Source organism: Cyphomyrmex costatus, unplaced genomic scaffold (assembly GCF_001594065.2).
Source record: "Cyphomyrmex costatus isolate MS0001 unplaced genomic scaffold, Ccosl1.0 scaffold390, whole genome shotgun sequence".
Classification (NCBI taxonomy): Eukaryota; Metazoa; Arthropoda; class Insecta; order Hymenoptera; family Formicidae; genus Cyphomyrmex; species Cyphomyrmex costatus.
Genome location: NW_017278101.1, coordinates 177,360 through 204,861, shown reverse-complemented (window position 1 = coordinate 204,861; position 27,502 = coordinate 177,360). Strand labels below are relative to the sequence as shown.

At 35.3% G+C, this 27,502-nt stretch overlaps 1 protein-coding gene and 1 long non-coding RNA gene across 2 annotated transcripts; one reads left to right on the top strand and one right to left on the bottom strand.

The window, feature by feature from the left end:
• On the top strand, positions 1–22,488 carry wgn (Tumor necrosis factor receptor superfamily member wengen). The gene is given in 5 exon segments (XM_018543583.1): positions 1–334; positions 8,468–8,909; positions 9,953–10,177; positions 16,581–16,709; positions 22,152–22,488. Coding segments are annotated over 4 exon segments (1,020 nt in total). The 5' UTR covers positions 1–334; positions 8,468–8,470; the 3' UTR covers positions 22,379–22,488.
• Positions 22,489–25,750: 3,262 nt separating this feature from the next.
• Positions 25,751–27,075, bottom strand: LOC108776862 (uncharacterized). The gene is made up of 2 exons (XR_001940803.1): positions 26,332–27,075; positions 25,751–26,234 (listed from the first exon to the last, which is right to left on the bottom strand). It is a non-coding gene; the product is annotated as an uncharacterized LOC108776862 (long non-coding RNA).
• Between the last annotated feature and the right edge of the window lie 427 nt (positions 27,076–27,502).

The window sequence follows — 27,502 nt, the reverse complement described above, 5'->3', positions numbered from 1 at the left end:
ACTCACCGAGGAGTGACAGCGTGACGGGCGTCGCGACGCTCACGCGTTTCCTTCGTTTCCTTTTTATATTTCGGTCTCTTTCCTCCTCTCCTCTTCGTCGTTACTTCCGGTCGGAAAATCTGATGGTTCGCCAACGAACTTCGGTTATTGACACACAGTGCCAGAGACCGTCCCCGATGGTCCACGCGATGTAGTGACGATTCACGAGATATTGTCACTCGGGGCTGCAACGACGCCTCCTTCCCCTCCTCGTTCTCCTCCACCTTCTCTTCCTCCTCGTCGGCCACATCGCCTCGGATTACATCATGACAAACACGACTCTACCGAAGGCAGCGTGAGTATGTGCCGTGCTAGCTAACGCGCGGCGATGATGTTGATCTAATTCGATCGGTGCGACAAATCGCGGGCATTTTCGCGTCGCCGGTATACGCTTCTCGTAAGGGAAAATGTGTCGCGTATATATATATCCCATCATATCTCATACATATAAAATCTAAAATTTTATGTTTCAACTTTATAATAAAAAAAAAAAAAATTGGAGTATTCGGTACGAGCTTGCGTTACTGAAAAATTGTAAAATTTTCCGTCATGGATATTTTTTTAAGATTTTAATACAGGATTTTTTTTAATAGTCTGATTAAATAGAATATTACACTGTTTATTCGATCGAATCGTTTGGCTCATATTTCATTTGTTTCTTTCTTCTTTTTGTAATAATAATGTTACATTTTGTAATAATATCTTTTTTGCATCAATTTTTCTTTTTAACTTATAAAATAAACTCATGATTTTGTTCGTATTATACAGTTTGCTAGGAAAAAATTTGCTTCTCAGGAGTATAGACTAAAACTGTTTTGCAAAATTTGAACTAATCATTACGGTACCCTTTACAGCATTTAATTAACAAACATAAAATCATATTTTACGTTAAATAATATTGTCGTATATAAATTCATACGAATCACACAGTATATTATTACAAATCGTGTAATAATTATACAATGTTGGATTAAAAATTATTAAGCCGACGCGTAATGATCGTAAATAAAACGCGTCCCCGAACGATGTCCGCGAGTCACATCCAAGCCCACGCGCGCGGGACATCAACGCGTGGCGGTTGAAAACAGGTGCGACGACACGCTCACGGGGTGATACATCGCGTGCTAAACTCGCGATGCGCACTCAACGTAAACAAAAACGATCAATTTCCGAAATCTGCTCTCTCCCTCACCTCCTCCAACGCCGAAAACCGCTCATTGGAAAACCAAGGAGAGCCATGGAGGCCATCTCGAATCATCTTCTTTTTTAAAACTATATAAGAAAATGTTATATGTATTTTTAATATTTCTAAAATGTTTAGTCGCAATTTCAATATTCCAAAAATATTTTTTGATTTGAGAAATTTTTGGATATAAAAACATATAGATTCCATTATATTACTTTTTTCATATGTTAATATATGGTTTTAAATTTTAAATAAAACGTTTTATGAATTATACATTTAAATAATACATTTTCAATGTATAATAATTTAAATAATAATTTAATATTCTATATCTTCATATTTTACCTTGAAGAAATTTTGCTTGCGGCGAGCCAATGGCCCCTCCTTTGACAACCTTCTGGATCCGCTTTACGTTCCCGATCGATTTCGACGCCGGTATATAAAACACGTGGCCGGGATCCTCGCGCTAAAGTGGAGCTATTTTTTCGATGTTTATTGAAGATCTCGCTTGAAAATAAACTGTGTGCGCGCTGGACCGGCCGGTATCCGTCGCGTGGCCGGAGCAAAGACTGCCGTTTCATCCTTGCCATTCGCCATCTCGCACGATTGTACTTCGTTCGTTCTAAACTTGTACCACGGATACTCCAACAACTTCTTTTCTTCATTGTGCCTTGGATCTAACAACTCGATCTCAGTAGCAAATTTTTTAGTCGAATTAAAATTGACGTGTCTATATGATGAATATTGATTTAAGCAACCAAACACACTGAATTAAATGTTTAATATACTTTTATATAAGAATATCTTATTTTATATTAATTTAATTGGATCTCTCTTCATTTTTTCCTCTCTTTCTTCTTCTTTCTCTTTTTACTTATACTTGTATTTTTTTTTAAATAAACAAATTATTACTAATTGAAATTTTTTTCATACAAATACAGAATGAAAAGAATTATGTACAATGCATATTCCGCTTTTTAAATTTTTACAAAAATTTATTAATGTAGTGCAAACTCTTTGTTTTTCGTCACGTGATTGTTACGACAAGCGGTTCAAACGATCCCTCGTCGCATTACTTAAACGCAGATTTATACATTCTCACGTCGGCACGGTCGTGTAACGGCCTTTTGTCGTCGTCGGCGCGGACATGTCCGCGAAGTATTTAGGTTTCCCGCGTTGTGCGAGCCACGTCCTCGTGTCACGGCAGTCACGTCAATGAGTTCCTCGAAAGCACCGTCGAATCGTGCCTCTTCACCACTGAAGATCGTAGATAAACTCGCATACGAACGTCTCGTTCCGATCGGATACTCGCCCACTGTGTGGACAAAGTAGAAATTAAAAATGTCACTGGAGACATTAACGACTGATCGGTGAATCTTGACGACAGTTTCCTCTATAGTAAACAAACAATAATGAGAATTTATCAATCTCTTTTGGAAAATTTTCAAAAAACCCATCTTATATTTTCTCGATGTTTACCGTATTTTCCACTCAGATCATCGATTTTAAATAAATTTTTGGGAATCTTTTGAAGTCGTTCACAGTAGCATTCATTTATTTATAAAAAAAAAAACATATATAGATTTTAGACAACAGATTTTGAAATATTTTTCGCAATCAATTATTCGTTGAATTAAGATCCTTATTAATATCGGATTATTAAAATTCTTATAAAAATACTTATTAATATCGGATTATTAAAATTCTTATAAAAGTACTTATTAACATCAAAAATTATTAAATTGCTTGTCAATTTAATAAGTAATATTACTTTTTGATTCTGTGTTGCAAGCTCGAAAAAGTTTCAGTACGCGGTTTACAGAATACCTAAGATACGCATATAAACATAGAAATATTTAAAAGCACTTAGATTCGCCTTGACCGCAAATACAGGATTTCTCTCTTGTTTGTAATTAGATTAAATATTCTCATTCAAATTCGTATCATAATTGTTTATATATCAAAGTAATGATTCATTCAGCAAATAAAGCAGTTCAGTGAGAACAGTAATTTTTTAAATATAATTGGTTTTTACCTTTAGTTCTTCATTGGATTTAAATGTTAGAAATCAATCATATAATAAAGAAGTATTATTGGACAACCAACATAAATTCTGCACGATGAAAGATTTTTGTAAATATTCAGATTGTCAATAACATTTGAATTACGAACAATTCGAAAGAGAGTATATCAGCTAACTGAAATTCAGAAGTGCAAGCGGATAGAGAAACTTGTGATACATTTATGTCGGCGGAAACATTATCGTATAAATATTTTGAAGAACGCGTATTATTATTATTATCATACAGCATACTTTATCCAGTGAATGTTTTGAGGACGTCTTTAAAACGTAGAGACATCTTCTAAACATCTTTAAGATGTCTTTTGAAGGTCTTACTGTATGAACGCGGTATAAAATATAACCCAGTCTCTTCATCCAGCCGCACAAATTCCTTGAAATCAAATATTCCAAGAATTCGTCGTGAATGAAGGTACATCAAAGCGGAATCCTTCCGTTCGAACAGGTGGGAGTGTATTATTTACGAGAACGTGGGAAAAGTAGTGAATTTATATCCCGAATCGCACGTGGTGTAAACGATTTTCCGGGCACGTGGTGTACCATATTGCCTTCCGAGAAGAACTTCGCCTATCGTACTCATTATAAAAGTTAAAATCAATATTTGTAAATTCCTGTTTAATTGAAAACGTATTTGATACATTTATAAGATAGAAGCACATTTTTGGCTTCGTACACTTAACTTTTAAGATCATTGTTTGGTTATATTACAATTCTATTAATTGTATGAGATTTTTATGAAGAAATATTTAACTTTTAATTTAAAGAATAGAGAACGAATTACAGAGAGAAAATTAGAAAACGTGATTTTTGCTCATATTTATACTATCTTGTTCTTTCAACATTTAATGTTTTTTTGTATGTCTATAATTGTGTGCTGCTGATAAACGGCCATTGTCCACGACGAAATGTAATTCGGGTCGTCACTTTAAAACTGTTTGCACGCATTCCGGGGAGGGAAAGAACCGTCTTATTAGCGTCATTAAGCGAACACGTGCGGCTGTATCAAGCGCCGGCATTCTTTCGCTTCGGCAGACGTTACTCATAAAACACTATCGCGGATTCCCCTCTTCCTGCAGATAAATTTATAAACTGCCGTTGCGTTAAAGCTCCATTTATTCTGCGATTATGAATTATTGGTTGAAATTGTGTGCAATGATGAAGATACTTTGGAAAAAATAGGCTCGATTGTATTATATTGGACGTTATATCGTGACGTTTTTCAGTGATGAAATTTTTTATGTACATAAGTTGTTATCGATATACAGATATCAAATTAATATAATTGATTAATGTATTACAATTATTTTTAATATCTTTACGCGGTGTTTATTGAACGAATTTAAAGGATTTTGAATTAATAATAATAAGAGTAATTACTGGAATTACGATTTTGATATAATTATTTTAATTTTGTACAAGAAAAAGATAGTTTTTCTGAAAAATTAAAAACTTTAAACTTACAAAGTTATTATTTAGGATACTTAATATTATTATATAATGATATTTATCATATACACAAATCAGTTTGAAAGTCTTCCATAATTATTCATCATATTATTGATGACCTAACAAAATTTATTTTTATATCTGTATCCAGATAAATTTTTAAATACTTTAGCACGTTCTTTCCGTGTATAAATCACAGTCGAAAAGATTTTATTTCCACGACGTCGAATGCGATCGAGAAATCCGTTTCTTGTAAAGAGAGTTGCGTCTGAGCCTATAAGATGCAAGGTTGAAGAACGTATAAACCGGTTTAGGCCCTTATTCTCTGGAGTCAGGGCAGTTTTTTAGTTACTATTATTAGAGGCACACATGTGGCCGTGTTAAGCCATTTGTCGACGACGACGGGACAGCGGCGAGAGTACCATTTAATAAACGATCAATCAGAAACGTACGTTGTAAATTGATATATCATTTGATTTTCGTTATTTCTAAAATTCAGCGCTCCAAGAATTCTATATCACCAAAAATCACAATTTCGTTCAAACGAAACGGGATCTCGTGATAGGCTCGAAGTGTACCACAGTTTCATTTTTTTTTTTTAAATTTTCTATTGGAGATTCCTTTATTCGAACAAGGTTGCGAACAATCCGTCTCGCCGAGGCCTCTCCCCCGCACACGGCACACGAGCGATGCTGTTGCCTCACCGCGACAACCGACTCGTGTCCGTAATCGTTTTCGAAGCGTGCAATTGGCATCCTAATCACGGAGAGAGATGAGCTCGGCGGCGGAAGATTGCATTTGCAACGAACGAACGAGCGGAGTCCCACGAGAGCGAGCGAATCCCGCGAGCGGATCGCGGGGTGTCGCGCTGCATTCTGATCGCGCGATTGCGTGCACATACGTGGACATCCTTATGTATGTACGTGCCCGCGGGAGAAATATGACACGCGGCGATTTGAAATGGACGAGGAGCATCTTTATGCCACATCATGCGGGCTCCTCGCGCGTACAAATGATAGGTGTATCGCCCATCACGTATCGTTCTTCTAGGCCGACGTTTATCATGTGATTTTGCATTCAAGATCTCGTCTTGAAACTCCCGTTTCATTCATCACTACCATCTCAAATTATTGCAATGTTAGAAGCAAAATACGCAATAAAAGTTCTCGCCACTTGTATTTGAATATAGATATTTTTTAATTAAACGATGTACGTGTAATTGATAAAAGTAAACTTATGAAATACCGAAAACTGTATTTTTATTTTAGGAGGAAATTAAATTGTATCCCTTATTTATATCCTATTCTGTATATTCATTAATTTTATAACATTTTATATTATAGCTGTAAATATAATAATAGTTTGTTTCATCTTTGGTTATGCATAATTTATTTTCAGAGAGATATACAGTTTTTATCAATTAAAGAAACAAAAAGAGATTTTGTTTTGTATGTTGTATCTTCTCATTTTTAACGTCGTAATCTGAGATAGTATTAATGAGTGAGCAGAAGTTTGATAATCTCTCAAAATACTATATGCAATTATTTTATCAGACATATTTATATGATATATTTTATATTATATAGAATTTTAATTCTTGCACGTTTTGTCACAAAAAGAACGCTGGATATATTACGTAAATATCGCGTAAAATTTACATGTTTATTTTATTTCTATAATAAGAAAATCTGTAAAACAAAAATATATTTAACAACAATAGAGAAATAATAAAATATAAATTTCTTTGTAGCTGACTTGAAACATATGGTGGATCTCAATCAAAATTTGAAAAATTCTACGTTCTTTCGTCCTTTTTCTCTTCCGTTCTTATCGCCTTTGGTTCAAACAACGCTTGCCTTTCTGCGCGAGCCACACGAAAAAAGAGTCCTCTTCCATTGAAAAGGCTCGCCATCGGATCACCGTTAGATAATGAAAAAGTTCGCGTACACTTTCAGCGGATGCATTTATAGCCACAAAAATAGCGCGCGTGCGCTTATTTCGGTCGATTGACGCACGCTGATTTTAGTGAGTACTCTGAATTCTTTTTTCATCAATGGTTTACTTTTAACATCGAGAGTGATGGTTTACTGTAATAAATGACGTGAATGATTTTGATTCAACAAGAACAATTATAATTGTACATATACATTTATAATCGCAATATTTTTTTATTAATTTGGTTACGCTGAACCTCATTGATTCTACAAAGTAAGTCTGTGAATCTGGACCATGTTGTATCTCGACATTTTATTGATAAGCAATTTATAAATGAAATCCTCAAATTTTATTTTTTCACAAAAATTATATAATGAAAATATCTCAATAATGAACAATGAATCCTTCACACTTGTCGTAATTCTTGAAATTCTTCAAAAAGTATAATTAACATAGAAATACTCGGTACAATTGAATTCATAATAAGATATTTCGCATCGACAGTTAAAATAAAACATTGAGGTTTAATTTTCGTCACAGCGGAGTTTTGGTGTGTTAATACTAGAACCGCGGTAGTTATACCCTTTTCGACCCATCTGACAGTTTTTCTTTCCCAGTTTATTTGGATTTGCACGTGGAGCATTATATTTTTGTAACTTTCCATAAATAATCATAATTAATTAGAAGTAATTTTACTTTCATAATGACAATCCTTCCTCGGAAAAAGAATTAGATTTATCTTGAATCCCGATTGGGTTAATTTATAGACCCACGGTTCTATACGTGTTAATTACAGGGATTAATCTCGTGTATAGACAATGTGTTGATGAACGCAGCTCATGACGCGCACCATGTACAGTGGATCACATAAAATCTGCAGATTGTAAGGTTTTCTGTGCACCCAGCACCCACATACAACAGTCGCCACACCATTGTACGCACGTACGATTTACACACACAGTAACAACGGCATACACGCTCGCTCGTGCGCGGAAACGAAGGCGCGTAGACGGCTGGCCGCGAGCTATGACGTAGATGGATCGCGATTCAACGGCGGATGTAATTACATCGCGAACGAGCCGGAAGTGGAAACGGTCCGAGCGCTTTTGCGGCCTAAAGAGCGGCTTTATACGCTCGAATTACGCCGATCGACCGCGATCGACATCGTCGACTCTCCGTATTATATGTATTGTAATGCGTATACGCGACGAAAAGATGACAGGTTTGTTGTTGTCTGCCACACGTGAAATCAATAGCTTTCTGGTTTGAAACTTTTGATTTTAGCGGAAAAGATCTCAAACGTAAAGAAAAATCATTTTTAGCAATTAAAAATTAAGAATAATTAATGGCAACTTAATCAGTTGCTTTATAAATCGAAAAATGCTGTTTTACTTGCAAAATAATCGAAACGTACACAGTTTTATTATTCCTTCTTCGTCAAGAAAATATTTTATTTATTCGTTCATTGCAATATTTTATTTATTACAGTATTGGTTGTATGTAGAACTTTCTTATTTAATTAAAAAAAAAACTCTTTTGACTATGTTTCGAAAATACGTGATATTATATATAATAAACAGATTGAGATGAAATGGATTGCTCTTCTTGTTCTGTTCTATAATTTAGAATTTAGATTAACTCTTTAGATTAATTCTTTTACACAAATATTATAACGGGTTGAGAAAGCGAGAGAGAGGGAGAGAGAAATAGATTTATTGATGATCGATTGCTCCTTGAGATTAAAATCAGAACCATCTCATGAGCTTTGTACGTAATAACAGGTAATGCCGAGGGAATCCTGTCCCGGGTTGCTGTTGACCCTGGTGTCGATATTCGTCGGCCTGTGCGAGTCCTCCGCCGCCCCCGGAGCCGCAACATCCGGTACCCAACAGCCACAACCGCAGCCACAGCAGCAACCGCCGCAGCAGTCGCAGCATCAGCATCCAATTTGCAGGCCCGGCCTGGAGTTCTGGTCCCCCGAACGTGCCTCGTGCTGGCCATGTACTCGATGCGCCCCCGAGTTCACTTTGAGTCCGTGTGTGATTCACAAGGACGCGATATGCGGCCCACTGTCAGCGCTCGAGCTCGATTGGTCCTTCCTGTCGTCGACAGTCAGGAAAAGGCCCTCGCGAGCCGGCGATAACGATGGGGCCGTTACGTCGAACGCGTTCCTGCGGTTCTCTGAAGAGAGGACGAAAGAACGGCCCTTCGTGGAAGCCGATAATCTCGTCAACCCCGGTCGTGAAGGCGACGGAAGCTTAGGCGATGAGGAGCCGGTCTCCGCTTCGCAGGAACCGAAAGTAATTTCGAATTGATTTTATAGAATTTTTAAGTTTTTGATCTCGTAATACCAGTTATATAGTTTCCATTTTAATTGTTCAATTTTGATCAATAGAATAAAATTAATTGTAATATAGTATCGAAAAGCGAAATATAAGATCGAGAAAAGATTTTGTAATTAATTTCACGGGAAACAGTACTAATAACTTTCCGGAGTTGACGTCAAAATCTGTAATACGGTTATCTTTAATATATGTTGATTAAAAGGTACTAATTAATTTAAAAATAATATATTAAGTTTATGTTATAATAATGAAAATAATCCTAATTTGTAGATATGCGTAATACAAGAAAAATTAAATCATTTGACATTTTAACGTATAACGGCGATTGTTACAAATAGATGCAAAGAATTAAAAATTAATAATAAAAATTCAATTTCGGTTTAACTTACTGTTTATCGTTTTTTAAGAATTAGAAAATATTAAGAAGTAAATTGAACCAAGATTGAAGTTAATTTTATATTGATAGAACCGGGCCTTAGAAAAATTAATTTTTTATTCTAATTAACTGCATTTAAATCGCGTTAATTGGGAATTAATTGATTATGATTATTGATTTATTGTTATCAATTGACAATAAGTCAATTAATTCCTGATTAATATATCAGGATAAAAGATTGATTTCTTCAACATATCAAAAAAATAACGGTTCCTTATTAATAAATGTAAAACAATCAGCGTGCATTTTGAGGCGGCGAAAGCTGGCTTTCGCTCTATTTGCTATGCAGTATAGAATCGCATTGCCAAAGTCGATTGCATTCCATGTCGTGTTTCGAAAGTAAGTAATAAGAAACAAACCTTTTATCGTGATGTAATTAAATAAAAATTTTTCAAAGTCTCTTTTGTTTCCTTCCTTTCTATGAAATAACAAACTCCGATTGGTTGATTTTCTTATGCCTTTATGTATTATGCGTTGTACAATACAAAGATCTGTGTTCTGGTCTTAACACGTTGACTTTATGACGCAGACGACGCATGATCCTCGGGAGAGGAGAAAATCGACCGTCGAAGACAATCTACCGTGGGACTGGCAGACCGGTGCTCTGGTCCTTGCGGTATGCGCCTGCATAGTATTCTTCCTGGTAGCGGGATGCTCGGCAATCGTCTACGCGAGGCAATGGCGGCGGATGAAGAGAAACTTCGAGCCGGGTAAGAAAATACTTGTTATATGTATAACATATAAATAGTAATAATATTATTTCTATAACCCTTGAACTTGTCGCATTTTTCAAATATTCTAATCATCGATAGCTTCCATATAGCACAAATTAGTCCAGTAATTATATTACAATAGTACATTGAAAAAATATTTAGTTCATTTATGAATTATATAATGTTTATTTTACGGAAGTCCCTTATTTAAGGATAAATATATGGCGAAAATAAAATTTTATTCCACAAACAAATAAATCATCTATTTTATTTATTTTACAATTAATAAAGATATATTTTACAGAAAATTTTTGAAAATATTTGAAAAACATATTTTGTCATCACAGTTGAGTTTTTTTTATAATTAATGAATATCAAAGAGAAAATGTAACATTTGCTCGAAAATGTTTCGATTTTTTCTGATTTATAACGGATTTGATTTAAAAAAATTTTTAATCACATTCCTAGTCTTCGACGTCACGTCACATAATCAGAATGAGGGTGGAAACAGAGTCTTACATAACGCCCAATAAGGACAAGAAAATAAACTAAAGTCCTTCATTTCCTTTCTTTCCGTAAAAGAAAAGAATCTCGGTTGATTTTCTTCTGCTTTAATATGTGTGAAACAAGAATTTATGCTCCTATCCTAATCGATCGCTATGCATCCGCGATACCTCTCTTTCCGAGATGGGGAAGGGCGAGAGGATCCGTATCTCTCGCGAGGCAAAGAGAGCCGCGTTGTCGGGATGTCGGCGGAAAGAATACAGGTGCACGTATACACACGCAGTCCGACGAGAGACAGAAAGAGAGAGATAAAGAGAGAGAGAGAGAGATACGAAGTCCCTTAAAATGCATGGCGGGATTTTCTTCATTAGAGGGCCGATCACGGCCGCTCCTCACCTTGGATCGACCTACCGCGCCCGGATATGACGTTTCCCAACGTTCAGCGCACGGTGCGTATCGTCGCCCACACCGTCGCGTCATTATCGTTCCGCGTTTGCTACACCCCAAAATATAAGCAACATTATTGTTCCTCGAGTGCGAATCGATTAACGGTAACGATGAGCTGACTCTTTCTGGACTGTTTTCAAGTAAAGCGTCGTAGAACTTATACTTATTCCTATATAAAATTCAAAAGCAATGAAATATTTAATTTCATTAAGTAATTCTATTAAAATCAATTTTTTAAAGATGAAAAATAGTACTTTTTTCACGTATATCTATTTTTTAAAAATATATAAACTAAGAATTAAATATTAACGAGAAATGTTCAACACATATCACAAGAAAATATATATTAAAATCTATGGAAATTAAATTTGAATTAAATCGTTCAAAAATTTTGAAAGCTCTTAAATTTTCATTAATGTAGACTAACTTTAATCTGTCTGAGTTTAGCTTATACTTCTTATTTCTTCTAATTCAAAAAATTGGAAACAGGTAGAGAAATAATTAAATCGAGATTAAAGTTCATCTCCATTGGACGTATAATTGGACGTCAGCCAAAGTTGTGCAAAGAAAAAAGATACGCACGTGTCTTTTTTTCGGACACCGTATACTTATAATCCATATGTATATCGCGGCTCACGTAATAAGGAGTGAATCGGAATCGCGTAACAACTCTTGCAGACACTCGACGGCATGTTGCACGTGTACACGACGTTACTATCTGCATTTGCATAACGCAAAACTCCTGCTCGAGCAGTACGCAGAACTCCTCCTCGCGCAGGAACTCTCCCCGTCGTCGCTGTTGTATACGTCTCCTCTTCTCTCGCTCCTTCTCCTACTTCTCGCCTCTCCATCTCCTTCTGCGAGCCGACGTATCGCGCTACGTATCGCGTGTACGTTTGTGGGAACCGATTCAGCCACGTTTCGTTAATGAACGCCGTATGAATGAAGCCTCTCGTCCGTCCGGCGCGGCGGGTGCGCGCGCGCGCGCGCGTGTATCGCCTTTTAAATCTACACTTTCGGCGAAACGCACGCCGCGCCTATTAACGGCGTGTCCGGGCGACGCGAAAAATATTTCAGCACGAATTGTACACGGAATAACTGTTTTCTTAAATTATTAGACAATTTAACTCGTGATGATATTGCGGTAGTTTTTCGTAAAGTTGCGTTTCAAAACCGAAAAATTGTTCGGCGTGCAGTTTAAAGACTACATACCTAGTATATAAATTCACACGGAATTATAATAGCATCTAAGCTCGACCGTTAAAAGCAATTTCTTATTGGTTGTGTTTCTCACATGTACGGTCTTATAAAATTTAATATTTAAAGGGGCCTTCAGGTTTGACAGCCGATTTTAAACGTATTCTTTGAAAATTTTTTTAATGAATAAGGATATACTTAAAAATCAATACAGGTCTAGAAAGTGCATACAATGAACATGTAAAAAAATATTTTTTTGTAATGTTTATTACTTACAAAGTAGTAAAAAGATGACGCTGAAATTGGGTCTACATCGCGAACACGATCAAGTGATAAGCATGATACAGGTCGTATCGTTAGTCTGAAAGCAAAAAATAAAGCGGTTTCTTAATCAGTGGACTTGTAATTCTCGTCCGAACCAGGATAATTAATATCGTATGCATATTTTCAAAATCGCGACAGTTTGAAGAAATGTTTCGTATTTTGCTTATTTTTTCCTCTTATTTATTAAAAAAAAAAATAAAAAAAATTAACGTAAGCTATTAATTCTGATTCGAGAATGACACGTTCTCCGAGTATATCCCTTGAAGTAGAAGTCGGTCGGACTAATAGTTTCTTTGGAATCGTGGTTACCATGTACGAAAACACGGTTTCGAGAAAAACGCTTTTAAAGTTTCATGAAACATTTTTTACTATGTCAAAATTTTTTAATCTACCATTAATCTATTCCAGAACCATATAAGACACCTTCCTCTACTTCATAGAAATCATTTTTTGTGCTGCTCTATCCTCTGGATTAGCAATCCTTGCCTCTTTCGAACTTGTGGACGCACGATGCTCGTCTCGCGAATGAGCCAAATCATGAACCGATTTGCCAATAATTACGCCCATTATCTCCATAATTTTCAGAATATTCATGTAATCACCATTCAAAATACATACTGCTAAAAAAATTTGCAATGTCTACTATAGCTTTGCCGGAGTGAATGTGTTTAGGAGCGAATGTCCATATCGATGAATTTAAGTTGTTCCGTTTTCCATTACAAACGAAAGTGGCTCTCAGGGTGCGTTCCACTAAACGCCCGCAACGATCACGACGCCCGCAAACCCGTTCCACATAACGACCGCGTTCGTCGTGGTCGCGATCAAAACGTTATATATGACGTCATTAATCGCGACCGCATCGAGCTCATATGGTTCGTCCGTGGGTCAGCGTGGTCACTTCGTCGTCTGCTAGATTTCGCCCGCAGCGCCCGTAAGCTAGTGGAACGCACCCTCAGGCTCTCAGAGGGGAACGAAACTCTGCTCCATTAAATAGAAACGTTCTAGAATGGTCTCGAAAGGTTGGATATAACGGCGAGCGCCCTTTATGGCAATTGATTGGCGCGCGCTCTTTAAATCGATCGCGCGACCCCAACACCACGTCATTTTATCTTGTATAATTTGCACAATTTTCGTTTCTCTCAAAAAACATTTTAGGGGGATATTCTTAAGACTATAAGCTTTCAAAAAAAGCAAAAAAAAAAATGTTTTTTTACCCCAAAAACCTGAAGACCTTCTTACTGTTTTCTTAAAATTTATCCGAAAAATATGATACTCCTGGGACAATATTGTATTTCGAAGAATTTTATGTGTGTGTGTAAATCTGTCTCATTCATTAATAAAACTACAATAAAAAAATATATATAATTAATTTGATTAATTTTTTAAGTGCAAGATAAAAATCTTTAAAATATTATATTGTATACCACAACTACTAGGACAGGACGAGGCTATAAACAATAAGAAACAAATGAAAGTACGATTAGCAATGTACAAATAGAAAACAAAAATAATGCACGAAAATAAAACAGAATTGTGAGAAGTGAAAATTACTTTTCAAAAAATCAACATTTTGCAGGACGAAACTCGAACAACATCTTTATTCCGCGTTTCGGAAAGACATCCTAATATAAAAATAAAATTTCGAGGCTACCTAGAGCGTGTTGCACGCGAAACCCGTTGGATTTTATTGCAATTGCAATCCTATTAATATTTATTGTTCGCGAATTATGTACATAGCTAATTAATACTAATTACACACGATATAATCGCGAGCGAGCGGTTTATACTCTGTATATGTCTAATATTAATAAAAACGGTTACAATTGCTACATCCTACCTGTAACTTTGATCGTATTTCGTATAATAATACATGTCATTGCATTGTCGCCGAAAGCTCATATTATTAAAACGTGATCATTATCCTCTCCAAACAACAATAGGAGAAAGCATTATATATTTTTTTTGTTACTTTTCACTCATTTTTAAGGAAATATTTATCGAAATTAACATTTCATGATCAGATAAATGAATTGATAAGTGAATACGTGTATTCGATAAACGGAAATGAGAGAAATTCTTCCTTGAAAAAAAAATTTGTAACGCAAACTAAGTTTCAGTTAGGACTGATTAAAAGCTATATCAGATTTTAATACGGAAAATTTACGTGATAAGATTTTACTTTTAAAAAATATTGAATATATAGATGTATTTTTAAAAATAATATAGCATATAAGAATTTTATTTTAATAAATTAGTTGAAATATAAGATATAATTTAGAGTGAGAAGAGAGAGAAAAAAAAGAATGGAAAAACATTAAGTTTTAAAGTTTAAAAAAAATAAATTTTTGCGCGCACACCACACACACCTGATTTTCTAATTTTTATTTTACTTGTCCAGCATTCAGCATACAAACTGTATACATTGTATTTATACGTAGATAAACTTTTATCGATTTTATTGATATATACATCACAAAGGAATAAAAAAAACTGCGTTATTTTCGCACCTATGCTTTTACAAAATGGACATGATTGGCAACCGTGAAACGGACGCTCGGCATGCGTGTGTAATCGGTACCGTTTGATTGCGGCTGACGGTCGGCCCACCCGGTGCTTCTGATTAGGAATGGCGGTCGGAGGAGCAAGAGGGGTCGAGGACTTATGGGGATACTGCTCGAGTCGGGAGCCATTAGGGGAACCGAACGTATACACCATAGGGCTTCGGAGAAAATCGAGCCGCATTCCACAGACGTCCTCGACGCATTCCACGTCGACTGCACTCGTTTTGATGCAGTACGTACTGCAAATGCAGCTTTATGCTGTCGGAGGATTTTATTCGGATGACGTCATCTTAGTCGCACATGTGTATATTAATCTCTATATTATATCTCAACAGAGATAAATATAGACAAAATATTTAATCATAATAATATATTAATTGACAAATGTTTTGGGATTGACTTATTTAGAGAGAATATAAAATTTACGAGAAAGCCTTTTATATAAAAAAAAAAATTTAAGTTTTCTACTATGGTTGTTTTTAACATTTACGTAATTGTTATAATTTCATTGAATTATTTGAATGATTTATTCCAAAATTGTAATTTTACGTGAAAAATTATTAAGTTAATATTTTTATTTATATAATAAATGTATTTTGTGCGTAATCAAAAATTGTGTTAAATAGTTTTAGTTCAAATTTTAACTTTGTGCTTTAATGACAAAGTATATTGCATTGACAATTTGATTATCGTAAACCTAATTTTGATTTAAAGTGAAATTTTTTTAAGCACAATTAGTAATAATATATACACTTTATGTTTATACTTAAAAAATTGTAAAAGCATCCATATATCCATACATATAAAATCTTTAAAATAATGTATATAAAGAAAGGCAAAGAGCCAGTAAATTAACAGATAAATTCAATTTATTATAAACATACGTTTCGACTCCGATCAAGTCATTCTCAACGTTATATTGTAGTAAAAAAATACAAAATTCGTTATAAATTTACATAATTCATCATAAACGTTGTTTCCAAAAAGTAATTAAGATTCATTGTTCAAGATTTTGCATTCTTCATTTTGTATAATGTGTTATTAATTCAGAAGTAATCTTGTCAGTTATTATAAGAGCTTCATATGTCAGTTGATAAAAAAAAGACAAAGAGAGCGCAGGCGATGGTACTCCACATACTAAGTTCTTTTTAAACAAAATTACAAAATTATTGAACATCTGACTTCAACGATGTAACACAACGTGTAAAAAATCTTTAAATATTTGTAAAATTACGCTATACATATTGAATTTATAATTTTATAATTTAAACATTTGAAGAATATTTATAATATAAAGCTATAGAAAGAATGATTTTTTTGATGAATTACGTGGTGCATCGTTGATTGGATTATAATTTTTGTTGCAGCGGGTCTCGAGGAAATCTCAGCCAGATTGAACTTGATGGTGAAGGCGGAACTGGCCGAATTGGTAGCAGGAGCACCGATGAATCCAGGTGATCCCGAAACCAGATGTCAGTATCTCGAGAAGCTTTTAGGTAAGCAGAATTTTAAGGCCTCCGTTTGTGGCTATAAATCTTTACGACGACGACTACTTGACGTTACCACCTGTGAGAGTTGGTCATCACTCTTCTCTAAGCGGTTGATATACGTTTAGATAGAGGTCGAATACTCGACAGTGCTTAGCGATAAAGATATATACTACTTACATCTGTACACATATTCGAAATACATACTGCCAGAAATTGGAAGTAACATATGACCGGTTGGTCATTCTTATAAAACTAAAGTGCATGTTTATTTCAAAATGTATTAACTATTTAATATTGCTTAATTATTTCATTATTTCAAATATAAACTATTTTTCGATTGAAGAAATATATAATCACGCAGAAATATTATCAAACCTTAAAATCCAACTTTAATAAAATAGGTTTATTTCTACTTATATATTATATAAGTACTAACTATAGTTAGTGTATATTAAAATACTAGTCGAAAATTTTGTTTATTATTGTTCATTTATCTCTTATTAAACTATTTTATTTAATTTTACGCTCAAGTGCAAATATTTTCTTTCATTTAAACGAAGAATTTAGGTCTCCTACAAATTAAATATATATCACACTTAAATTGATTTATTTTCCAATATTTTAAGTACTCGCTTATTTTACTTTGAAAAGCTAATGTTTCAAATTGCATAAGAAATATTTAGAGTATGAGCGAGTACGTTGCTCAACCTCAGCGGGCACGAGGGTAAAATCGAGACGTAAAATTCGGCCTGCGTCGTTACATACTGCTCGTCGCTTTTGCAATCAGCACTTCCATTGCGCGCGGCCGTGTAAGATGTAGTTGCGTGCACGTTCGCAATGATCATTTTGTGCGCCGAAAGGAAGAACGGGAGGGAGGGGAACCGGACGACAAATGGACGGGTACGATCGCGCGGGGGACGGCTGACAATCTCAAGCACACAATAAATTCGCTTAACTCGCACCGCACTTGAATGAGCTTCACACGCGCGCGCGCGTTTCACACGGGATGACGTTGTGAAGTACCGTCCGGTGTTGTCAGCACGCCGGAAGTCTTTGTTTCTTTTTTTTTCTTTATAGGCAGGGGCGGGGAATACGCCGCTCGAGTATTAGATTTAGTCTATAATATACGGAAAGAATTTACACGACTTTGTTGAAGTTCCTAAAAATTTAAGTTAAGTACAGATCTGAAAATAATTTTGTTGGATCGTCAAAGTAATTGTGTAGAAATCTAAAGCATGACGAGATGAGAGCAATGCTGTAAAAAAATATTTATAGGCTAGCAATTCCTTAATGTCCTACATAATTATTTTAATGATTCAACAAAATTACTTTCAGATTTATATATGTAATTAAATTTTAGATATTTTAGCAAAACTATTCCCTCTGTGTATAGTGATCACGGTTTAAGACAGCGATGAAAACATATTTTTGTCGGAAAAAGACGTCACAGTTAGAGTTTACAATTAATAGAAGGCTAGAGGTTCACTACACTTATTGCAGATCGAGTGTTTTAACATTAAATCAATCTATCCGGGATACTCCGATCAACTTTTGATCGGTCAAGTCGAATTTGAGATTTGTGATAAAATCAAGACAATTAGAGATAATCGTTCACGCCTACAGTGTAAGTGAGTGTAGGCGCGATGTGTGTTCAAGACATTAGAACGTATCTTCTGCTACGCAGGTTTTCACGAGTGCCAAATTATACACTGCGGAAGGAGGAAGAGGTTCCGTATTGATACCATACTCAGCACGTGGCTCATTATCGAACTTTCATTCAACGTATTATTTTTTAAGCATTCGTTTCCGCTACGATACGCGATATTTGCATACGTAACGTCATTTTTGCCACGGAACGATCCTGAGGGATATGTGCACCACTACGCTGAGCAAAAATATTCTAAATTCCAACAAATACTTATTTGAATAGTATTAATTAAACATTTACTTACAGTAAACAAATATTTATCCAATAAAAAAATGATGAGTTAAATTAATTACTTAAAAAAATTTAATACTTTCTAAGTGTATATAGTAAAAATGAATTTTTAGATACTTCAGCAAAACCGTTCCGTGTTGTTATTTATCTTATGTAAAAATTGTTTTCTTCTCAGAATATAAACTGACGCATCGTCATTCAGTATGTATGATTAGACTAATACATTTCTCAACCGCGTAATCTTAATTTCGCTCTTAAGTAAATTAAAACTTTAATTTTTTTTTTTTTTAAGAAGAATTTCGCGAATTTGTGCAGAGTTAAACTTCGGAAGCGTTCTTTCATAAAATTGAAAACGTGCGTCAGGTTTGTGTCTTTTATAAATTGCCCTAGGAATTTCCGAGACGTCAAGTTTCGACCTTCGTGCTTCGCCGAAACCGACGCCGCGCACTTTCTTTCTAATATCTAACCGCATATCCGCACGCGTGATAAATTGCGAAGATCGCCACGGGAGGGAAACGCGCACGTGCGTTACGTCAGAACGCAGATCTTCGCGTCTTCGCACGCGTTCGAATCGCACCGCTTCGCGGTATTTTGGGAGACGGCACGGCTGTCTGCAGTAGACGGACGGACCTTAAAACAGACGAGACGGGATGAGACTGGGCTACGCTGCGCTCTCGCCGCGAGAGAATTATTTATTCGTCCGCGAAAACAAAATGACGCGATTGTTCGGACCGTTCGGGCATTTATCTGCCTTCATTCATCCGGGCGGCGCGGCGCGCTCTAACTTTAGCGCGCGCCGAAGTCGCATCAACGCCGGCGGGTTTGTGAATAATAAGCACGGTTTACAAGATAGTATGGTAAATGGTTGAAGTGTTTTTTCAAGCGAGATTGTTTGCTATTCTCTGCCGAAAATTCGTGCTTATTAGATTGAGATTACAAGGCCCACGCTCGCGTGAGAGAAAAGTTCAGTCCATCGTTCGACTTCAGTATGCGTATAATGATGGTCAATAAATGGGTAAGATTGTGAAAAAGACAGAGATACGCAATGAATTAAATATATTGTAATATACACTTCTGTTTTTGTTGATTCTTTTTTCTTTTCTTGTTTAATTTGCGCGAAATTTTTGTTTTTCCCTTGTTTTTTTAGTTATATATACCTACATAAATACATATTTTTACCTGCATTTATTTTCTTCTATTCTATCTATATCCTAACAAATAATTTAAACTAACGTTAATTATCATTATTTTTATGTTGAGTGATGACAAATAACGTCAGCCTGTTTGCTAGGATGTTGTCAGTTGATGCCAGGATTTTAAAAGAAACAACAAATTTCAAATAAATATCAAATTGTAGTATAGAGTGAAAATTTTTAGAGTGAATCTTACTCTAAAGAGTGAAATCACACTCTCCTAATCTAGAATTTATAGTCTCAAGTAATGTCTTAAGATGCTAATACGCGCGGCTCTGAGTTTGTGACATCTTAAGACTGTACTTAAGACAGTCTTACTTAAATATAAGAATCGACTATAAATATGGCGAGAAACAAAGTTTTAGTGACAGAAAAAAATAGGTCTGTTATTGCTGCAGAATCGTTATCGTTGGATTTTTTCGCACTGTGACACCACACTGCAATTTTGCCTAAGGGCGAATCGCTTTGGTACAGGCTCACAAGAACCATTTAAGGGCTTTCAGTGTCATCGTATTTACGTCCATTTCCATCGATGTAGATTAACATATTAATCCCACAATCAGTTCAATATACTCTTCGTTTTTTTTCTAAATCTTATGCTGAAAGAACGATCCTAAGATAAACGTCCTGGTGATTAGACCATGTACCTATGTCCGAACATTTACACAAAACTTTATTTGTTTATATTTTATTATTAATCGCAAATGCTTTTGTAAATATAATATAATTGTAATTTTTAAATACAATTACAAATAATAATATTGTAATAAAAAAAATTAAGACTAACAATAATTTCTGCAATCCAACAAAGAATTATAGGCAAGAACCATTTGTGATTGTATAAATAAAAAATAGCAGTCGTTTGCGTTACTCTTGCAATTTAGAGTTCTACTGTCGTTACAAAATTACAGCTCTCATTGAGCGATAAATGATTTCGGTGAAAGAGAAAATGTAGCCAAAAGGGAAACTTGATTTTCGACGTTCCATCAAATAAAAGAGCTACTCTTGTAATATCTACAGTTCTAACCGAATTCGCTACCGCGCGTCGCCTTGTTGCACTTTGGAGTTTGACGCGCGTAAGCCGCGCGAGCATGAGCCCGAAAATCAATCCGTCGCCAATTTTAGCAGCGCGGCCGGTGCGCGCGGCATGGCGCGGCGCGTCAATATACGCCACGCTCTCGGCCGGAAAGCGAGACGGGCGCACGCGGGATCTTTTTCCTCGGCCGGAATATTTCATTGCGCTCCCACGCCTCGGAAGTTGTATTTATATGTGGACCTGCCGCTACCGGAAGCGTAACGCGATGTACACGGTGCTCCCAAAATACGACGCGACGCGCGCGTGTCCCGACGTGTGACGCGTGTATACCTTCCCTCGAGCCTCGCCGCGGATTGCATTTTAATCATTTCGAGTTATTCAAGTATCATAAACGAGATCATTTTTGATTAAAAATATGGAAATAACGAAGACTAATAAGCGAGTTAATTCTTTTGTCCCAACTTGTATATTACAATATTATATATAGTATAGAAGAAGAAATTTTACTTCCCAGCAAACAAATTGTATTGTTTATCGTCATTTTGACGTTCTTTTAACATAACAATGTTATAAATAATGTTAGTGTTGGGTTATATATGTTGAGGAAAAACTTGATTTACAGTTTTACTTATAATTAAAAATAGAAATATGAAAATGTAATGTTCGTAGTTATAACTACGAACATCCATTTTCATATTTCAATACAATTATTATTATAGTAACAATTATTATTACCTATATATCCTTAAAATCTTCTATCTAAACCTAAACCTATGCATATGTTTCTTATCCTACATATCACGATCTTTTTAATTCTACTTTAATTCTTGTGTTAATTTGCACTAATATCTTATTAATATCATAATTTCCTTGATTTCTCTCGAGAACAAATTCAGACGACATTTTAATACCAATTTTACGAGAGCAACACATCTTTTACTGGTATTTTACTCTTGTTCTGCTCTTTCTCTAGTACGCTGAGGTTTTTCATTGTCAATTATACCTTTTTTGCAAGCAACAAATTCATAACTTGCATATTTCGACAACAACGAATGAGCAACAAAATCCTACGTTATTTTTACGTCGACCGACTTTATTCTATGTGTAATGTTCCGCTAACTTAATCTTCCTTTAGTGGAACATTATTTAAAAAGAAAACTAATAGCGCGACAAATAAAAATGTTAAGTTAAAATCCATTCTGCTCACTTTGTCCGCTAACTTATAAGACGCTCGCGTTTGACCAACGGGAATGGTGAAGATTCGTTTACTCTGCTTGCAGACCGGAAACGGGAGACTCCGGTGGTGGTGACGACGGCGACAGCGACGACGGCTGCAGCAGCGGCAGCAGCGACGGCGGCGGCGGCTGGCTGGCCGGAGGCAGCAGCCGGCAACTTGTACATCGAAGAGGGGGGCACAACGACGCCGAAGAGTAAGCGATCGCAAATCGCGCGGATTCAACGTAACATTGAGACCATTCTCAGTCACAAGAGTCAGGGTGCCGATTGATCGGGGATCCCCAGTTCGGAAGATCCCCGAGACGCACTCTTAGGGCGGTATTCGTAGTCGGATCTTATCTTTAAGACTGTCTTGAGTATAGTCTGATCTGAAGATGCCATCAGCCAATCTCTGAGAGCTGTATTACCATTTTAAGACATCATTTCTGACGGTGTTGAAATAAGAACGAACTATGAAAATCACTCTTAGATCTGTCATATAGGGACATTCGCGTGTCCACTAACTTTCTTTATGAATTTTTGCCAGTATTCATAATTCGTTCTTATTTTAAGATCGTCTTAAGTAATGTTTTAAGATGCTAATGCGACTCTGATTTGATTTATGATATCTTAAGACTGTGCTTGAGACAGTCGTAAATATAAAAATCGACGATGAATTCCGGACTTGGAGTCATTTTGCGCACGAAAATATTCGAACGAACTAAAATCAGTACTTCCTTTTTCGAGGATTTTCTCGATGAGTTCCAACAATAAGAATCTAATAAGGATCTAGCAGAATCGATTTCGCTCTCATTCTCGCGAGAAGAAACTCACGGGAAAATTCTGAAATGTTCTCGTCGAGTTAAATAAAAATTATAACATATTCTAGTATAATTCCGAAGACACAGTCTTGCAGATCAGATACTGTTGACTGTCTTCAATTCGTCCATCTTTGACGAAGAATTCAGCACATTCTGGGGAATAGGATCTAAGCATTAGATCGAACTGCGTCTATTTTGTAACTGGATATTTTTAAGTGTAATGTAGTGTAATTCGTTACGACAACCAGGCAATCGAATACTCATACTTTGGATCGGCTGCGTCACTTGTGCGGATTATATAATTCAATATTTTAAATCTCCTTCCAAACGTTATGATTATCGGAATGACGAAAGAATTGTTAATTATTATTCAGTAATATTTATAAACTGTGTGTGTGAAAACAAAATTTGACTTACAATGTATAACGATGTTATTAGATGGTAAAGTTAATTTCATGCCGGTATAAACAATAGCTACACAACCAAATGCACAATAATTTACAAATAATATCTTTATTCTCTGTATGACGAGGTCTTGGTTTTCATAGCTGGATTTGCCAAAGTGATTTGGCAAATGCTACCACACTCTTCAAAATTTTAAATAATTTTTATCTGATTAGTCTTGTCCGATATATCATTCGATCTTTCCTTTATTATTATAATATATGGTGCTATAACATCTGGATGATGCAATTTGATATTTCGAAGATCAATTAGAGAAATTACCCTGAATTATAAAAACAGTTATCTAGCATCGTTGGCGCGGAACCGAAATTACTTTATGTAAGAGAAGGAGAGAGTGCAATAAAATGATGAACAAATTGAAATTTGTTCATAACTGCGTCTGGTCAAGTTTATATGCAACTTGTCTCTTTCTCTCTTTGTTTACTCTTCCTGGTAAATTAATAAAATCGTAGTGAGGAGACGCGATGTCTCCTGCCGTGTCCCGGAGCTCGAGGGCGACTCGAGCAACGACCGACACGGCCGTGTGTCCAGAGGATTCTATTTATTTCTCTCTTCCTCTTTCTGATAGCTTTAACACGACGAACACTGTAATATAAAGCGCTTCTGTATTCATAAACGCATGGTAACGCAAGCAATAAAGTAAGACTATAACATTTATCGATGGGCTTTATTTCTTTCCTGGAAACGGTGGAGACAACACATACGAAGAACCTGCGATATCCGGGAAATGTCACGTATATAAAATACATCAAGATGTTCAGATTTAGACAGATTTATGTCAACTTTTTTTAGCAAGGATGTAAAGACATGAGAAAGATTATTATTTCACATATAAACTTTTAGTCCAATTACCTTTGACTAATAAAAAGTACAAACTCTGTCATTTATTTTTAAATATTTTATTTAAAATTAAATTCACCAAAAATATTCTATTTTTTAAGTTATAAGGTATTTAAAATATAGAAAAAAGGAATGTAAAAATAGCTTTAAGTTATAACTAAACTATTTACATCTCTTTACTCTATATAATTTAAAAATATTTTAATTTTTGTAAAACGCCTTTTATCTTAAGTAATTTTCAATTAAAAAATAAAATAATTAACGCTGATCTTCTCTGAAATAAAACACAAACGACAGTTTATTTACTTTTAAATACTTAGTATCTTGTTTCTTGCGGAAAGCTTTCTATTTTAAATAACTTACAATTGAACAAACCTTTCGATATATTTTTACTAAGATATTAAATCCAAATTACAGAATAAATAATGTAATGCAACTATTTTTGGAATATCGCTTTGAGATGCAAAGATATGAACCAATTAATTTTATTATCTACACATTTCCGTTATCGTAACTATTGAAAAGTGTTGTGTATAATAACTTTCTAAGATCCTTGACGAGGTAATAGAACGCGTAAATTGCGAGCTTATGCGTGCCGTCACGCACAAAGCCTGGATTCTATTGCAGGGAAGTTGGAGACTGGTGAGCCAGAAAGAAAGAGAATAAAACATGTACGATAAAAATTCTCTCCGTTCTATTCCTTATATACATAATATTCATGTATTTAGATTGTACCCATTACACCGTAGTAACATCAACAATATTTTTTTTATTCCATTCTTATCGATTTAAATATATCTTTATTCGTATGTATAAATAAATTGTGGAAAGGTGGAGGGAGGGGGGGAGTCGAGGGAATTAAGGTGGGTGTGGGTGGCTCGTCGTGGGTGTCTAAACGCCTGTCTCACACTCGAGGCTGTGCTCGTCGTACTCTCGCTTGCCCTAAGATATATACCTTTACGTCTATCTTCTAGCTTTAAGACTATTTTCTTTGTAAACGTGATCACAGTGTAAAGGCGTCGCTATATACGCTAAAGCGGTAAGCACATATGGTGTGAACACGGGTTAACACACGCTCCTGTATACTGCATTCTTTAATCACACCTTTCGCTCTCTTCTCCGTTCTTCTTTCTCTCCTTTTCTCATTTTCTTCGCCTAAAGCCTCCTATCCTTCTTCTCGCACGAATATACGCAACTTTCTCTTATCCTCGATGAATTATTCCCAATCAGGCACTTTTTTTGTTCACAATTCCGCCCCGAGGAGCCGCACGAGAGTACGACAAGCGCGCGCATATTTTTTTTTTTTTGTTGTAAAGGTATCTAAAAAGATTTGTACGTCAATGATTTAATAAGGATCGAAAGTGCGAATGACGAACGTGTTCCTAATAATGAACATACGTGCCCTGCGTACAAAATAGTGGTAGTTTCGCGACAGCTCTTAAATACGTTATATCGATCGAAGATAGTAATAATTCGTGTACGTTGCATTCGTTTATGCGCGAGAGATCTGCCCGATGGACCTCTCGCGACGCTCATTGTTTTTTTTTCTTTTTACACCCGAAAGTGAAAATTCGCCCATTGTAAATTATATTATGCGACATCGGCTCTGTTAGAAAAGCACCGTTAACATTAAGACGTTCGCTTATCTAATCGTATAGTCCCGTGGTCTCCGATCCTCTTGGAATGCAAAGCAATAATAAATTACTTAGACTCTAATAAATAATTATAATCGTATTAAATACTATGCGATATACAGAATAGTTATTTAAATAACTACAACCATTTACAGCAGTGTCCGCGTGTACATGTATCTCTTCGTCTCATTGCATGAGACGGCACATATTTATATGTGTATACATACATATACATGTATATATATATATTTATATAATAATATCCGTGTATACATATATCTGTGTGTGTCTGTCTGTTATGTGACTCTACGTGTATACATATATATATGCTATCTCAATTTTCTTCCCTTCGTGCTTCTTTTTCTCTCCTCTAATACTCTTTTTCTCTCTGTACAAATATTTATATATAAAATATTTATCGAATTAAAGGCGAGAAAGGAGGAGAGAGGCGACCCTAATCAAAGCGAACGGATCGAGATACCTACCCGGTATGTACGAGCCCTCGGCTAAAAAGTCACACCTCTCGAACTTGCCCTCCGTTGTATTAATTAATAACGCACGCCCGGCTAGCTTCTGTATCCTGTACATCATTCCCTCGCGGTTTTGCACCGGTTTCTCACTGCGACGCAACGTTTCTATCTAAAGGAGAAAGAAGAATAGATGAAACTCTCGGCAATACCCATCGCGTCGCGATTCAACGGTATCGATGCGTCGCGCCAGCATGCTTTCAACGTTTCGTATCCTTCAATTTGTATAATGCCTCGATAGAGCTGCTTCTCGAATCCGTGTGAAAATCCACATCGCGGGATTATTAAAGAATAAATTGTTCAATAATTCATGATGTTGTTCTTCATCTACTATATAAATTCTACGCGCATAGATTTTAGACACTCAAAGGAAAGATATACATACTTTCTTTTTCTTCAACATACTTTGCACAATTTTTCTTTGTCTTTAGAGGGCCTGGCCTTAAAACAACAATATAAATGCGTTTCTTTCCTTCTCTCTCCCTCAATCTGCAAAAAACTTCTAATGGATTATATCCTCGCCTTATCTCAATCATCCAAACCGCACAGCGTCAACTAAATAGTTTCTATCTATTTATTAGGTTGGAACAAAAGTAACATATTATTTTATTTATCATGTCTGTTTTCTTTTTAAATAATTCGCAATTATGTAATTCGATAAAGCAAAGCTTAAGAATGTTGTTTTAATTGCAGTTTGACGATTTGTAAACAATTATTAACCTATTTAATAACTTAATATTAAAAAATTTTAAGAATTTATTTTCAATAAACAATTTTGTTATAAAATTGTAAACTGATTAAAAAATCGAAACTTTTGCAATTTTTTTTGGGCACAAAAAAGTGAGAGTCCTACAAAATAAAAAGAAAATTTTTTATTTGGTAAAAAATTACCCAACTCATAGAAACTCAAACACCTTTCGAAAAAAATTTCAAGCTTCAAAATTATTTTTTATTTAAATTTTATTAATTTTTAACATTCAAGCAAACGAAGTTTCACGAACTTTTGTTCCGACCCAATACATGAAATTTTAATGTCGCACTTTTTTTACGATAAAAGTACGACAGAGCTATATATATGTATATATATTAGCTCTATATATATATATATATATATATATATATATATATA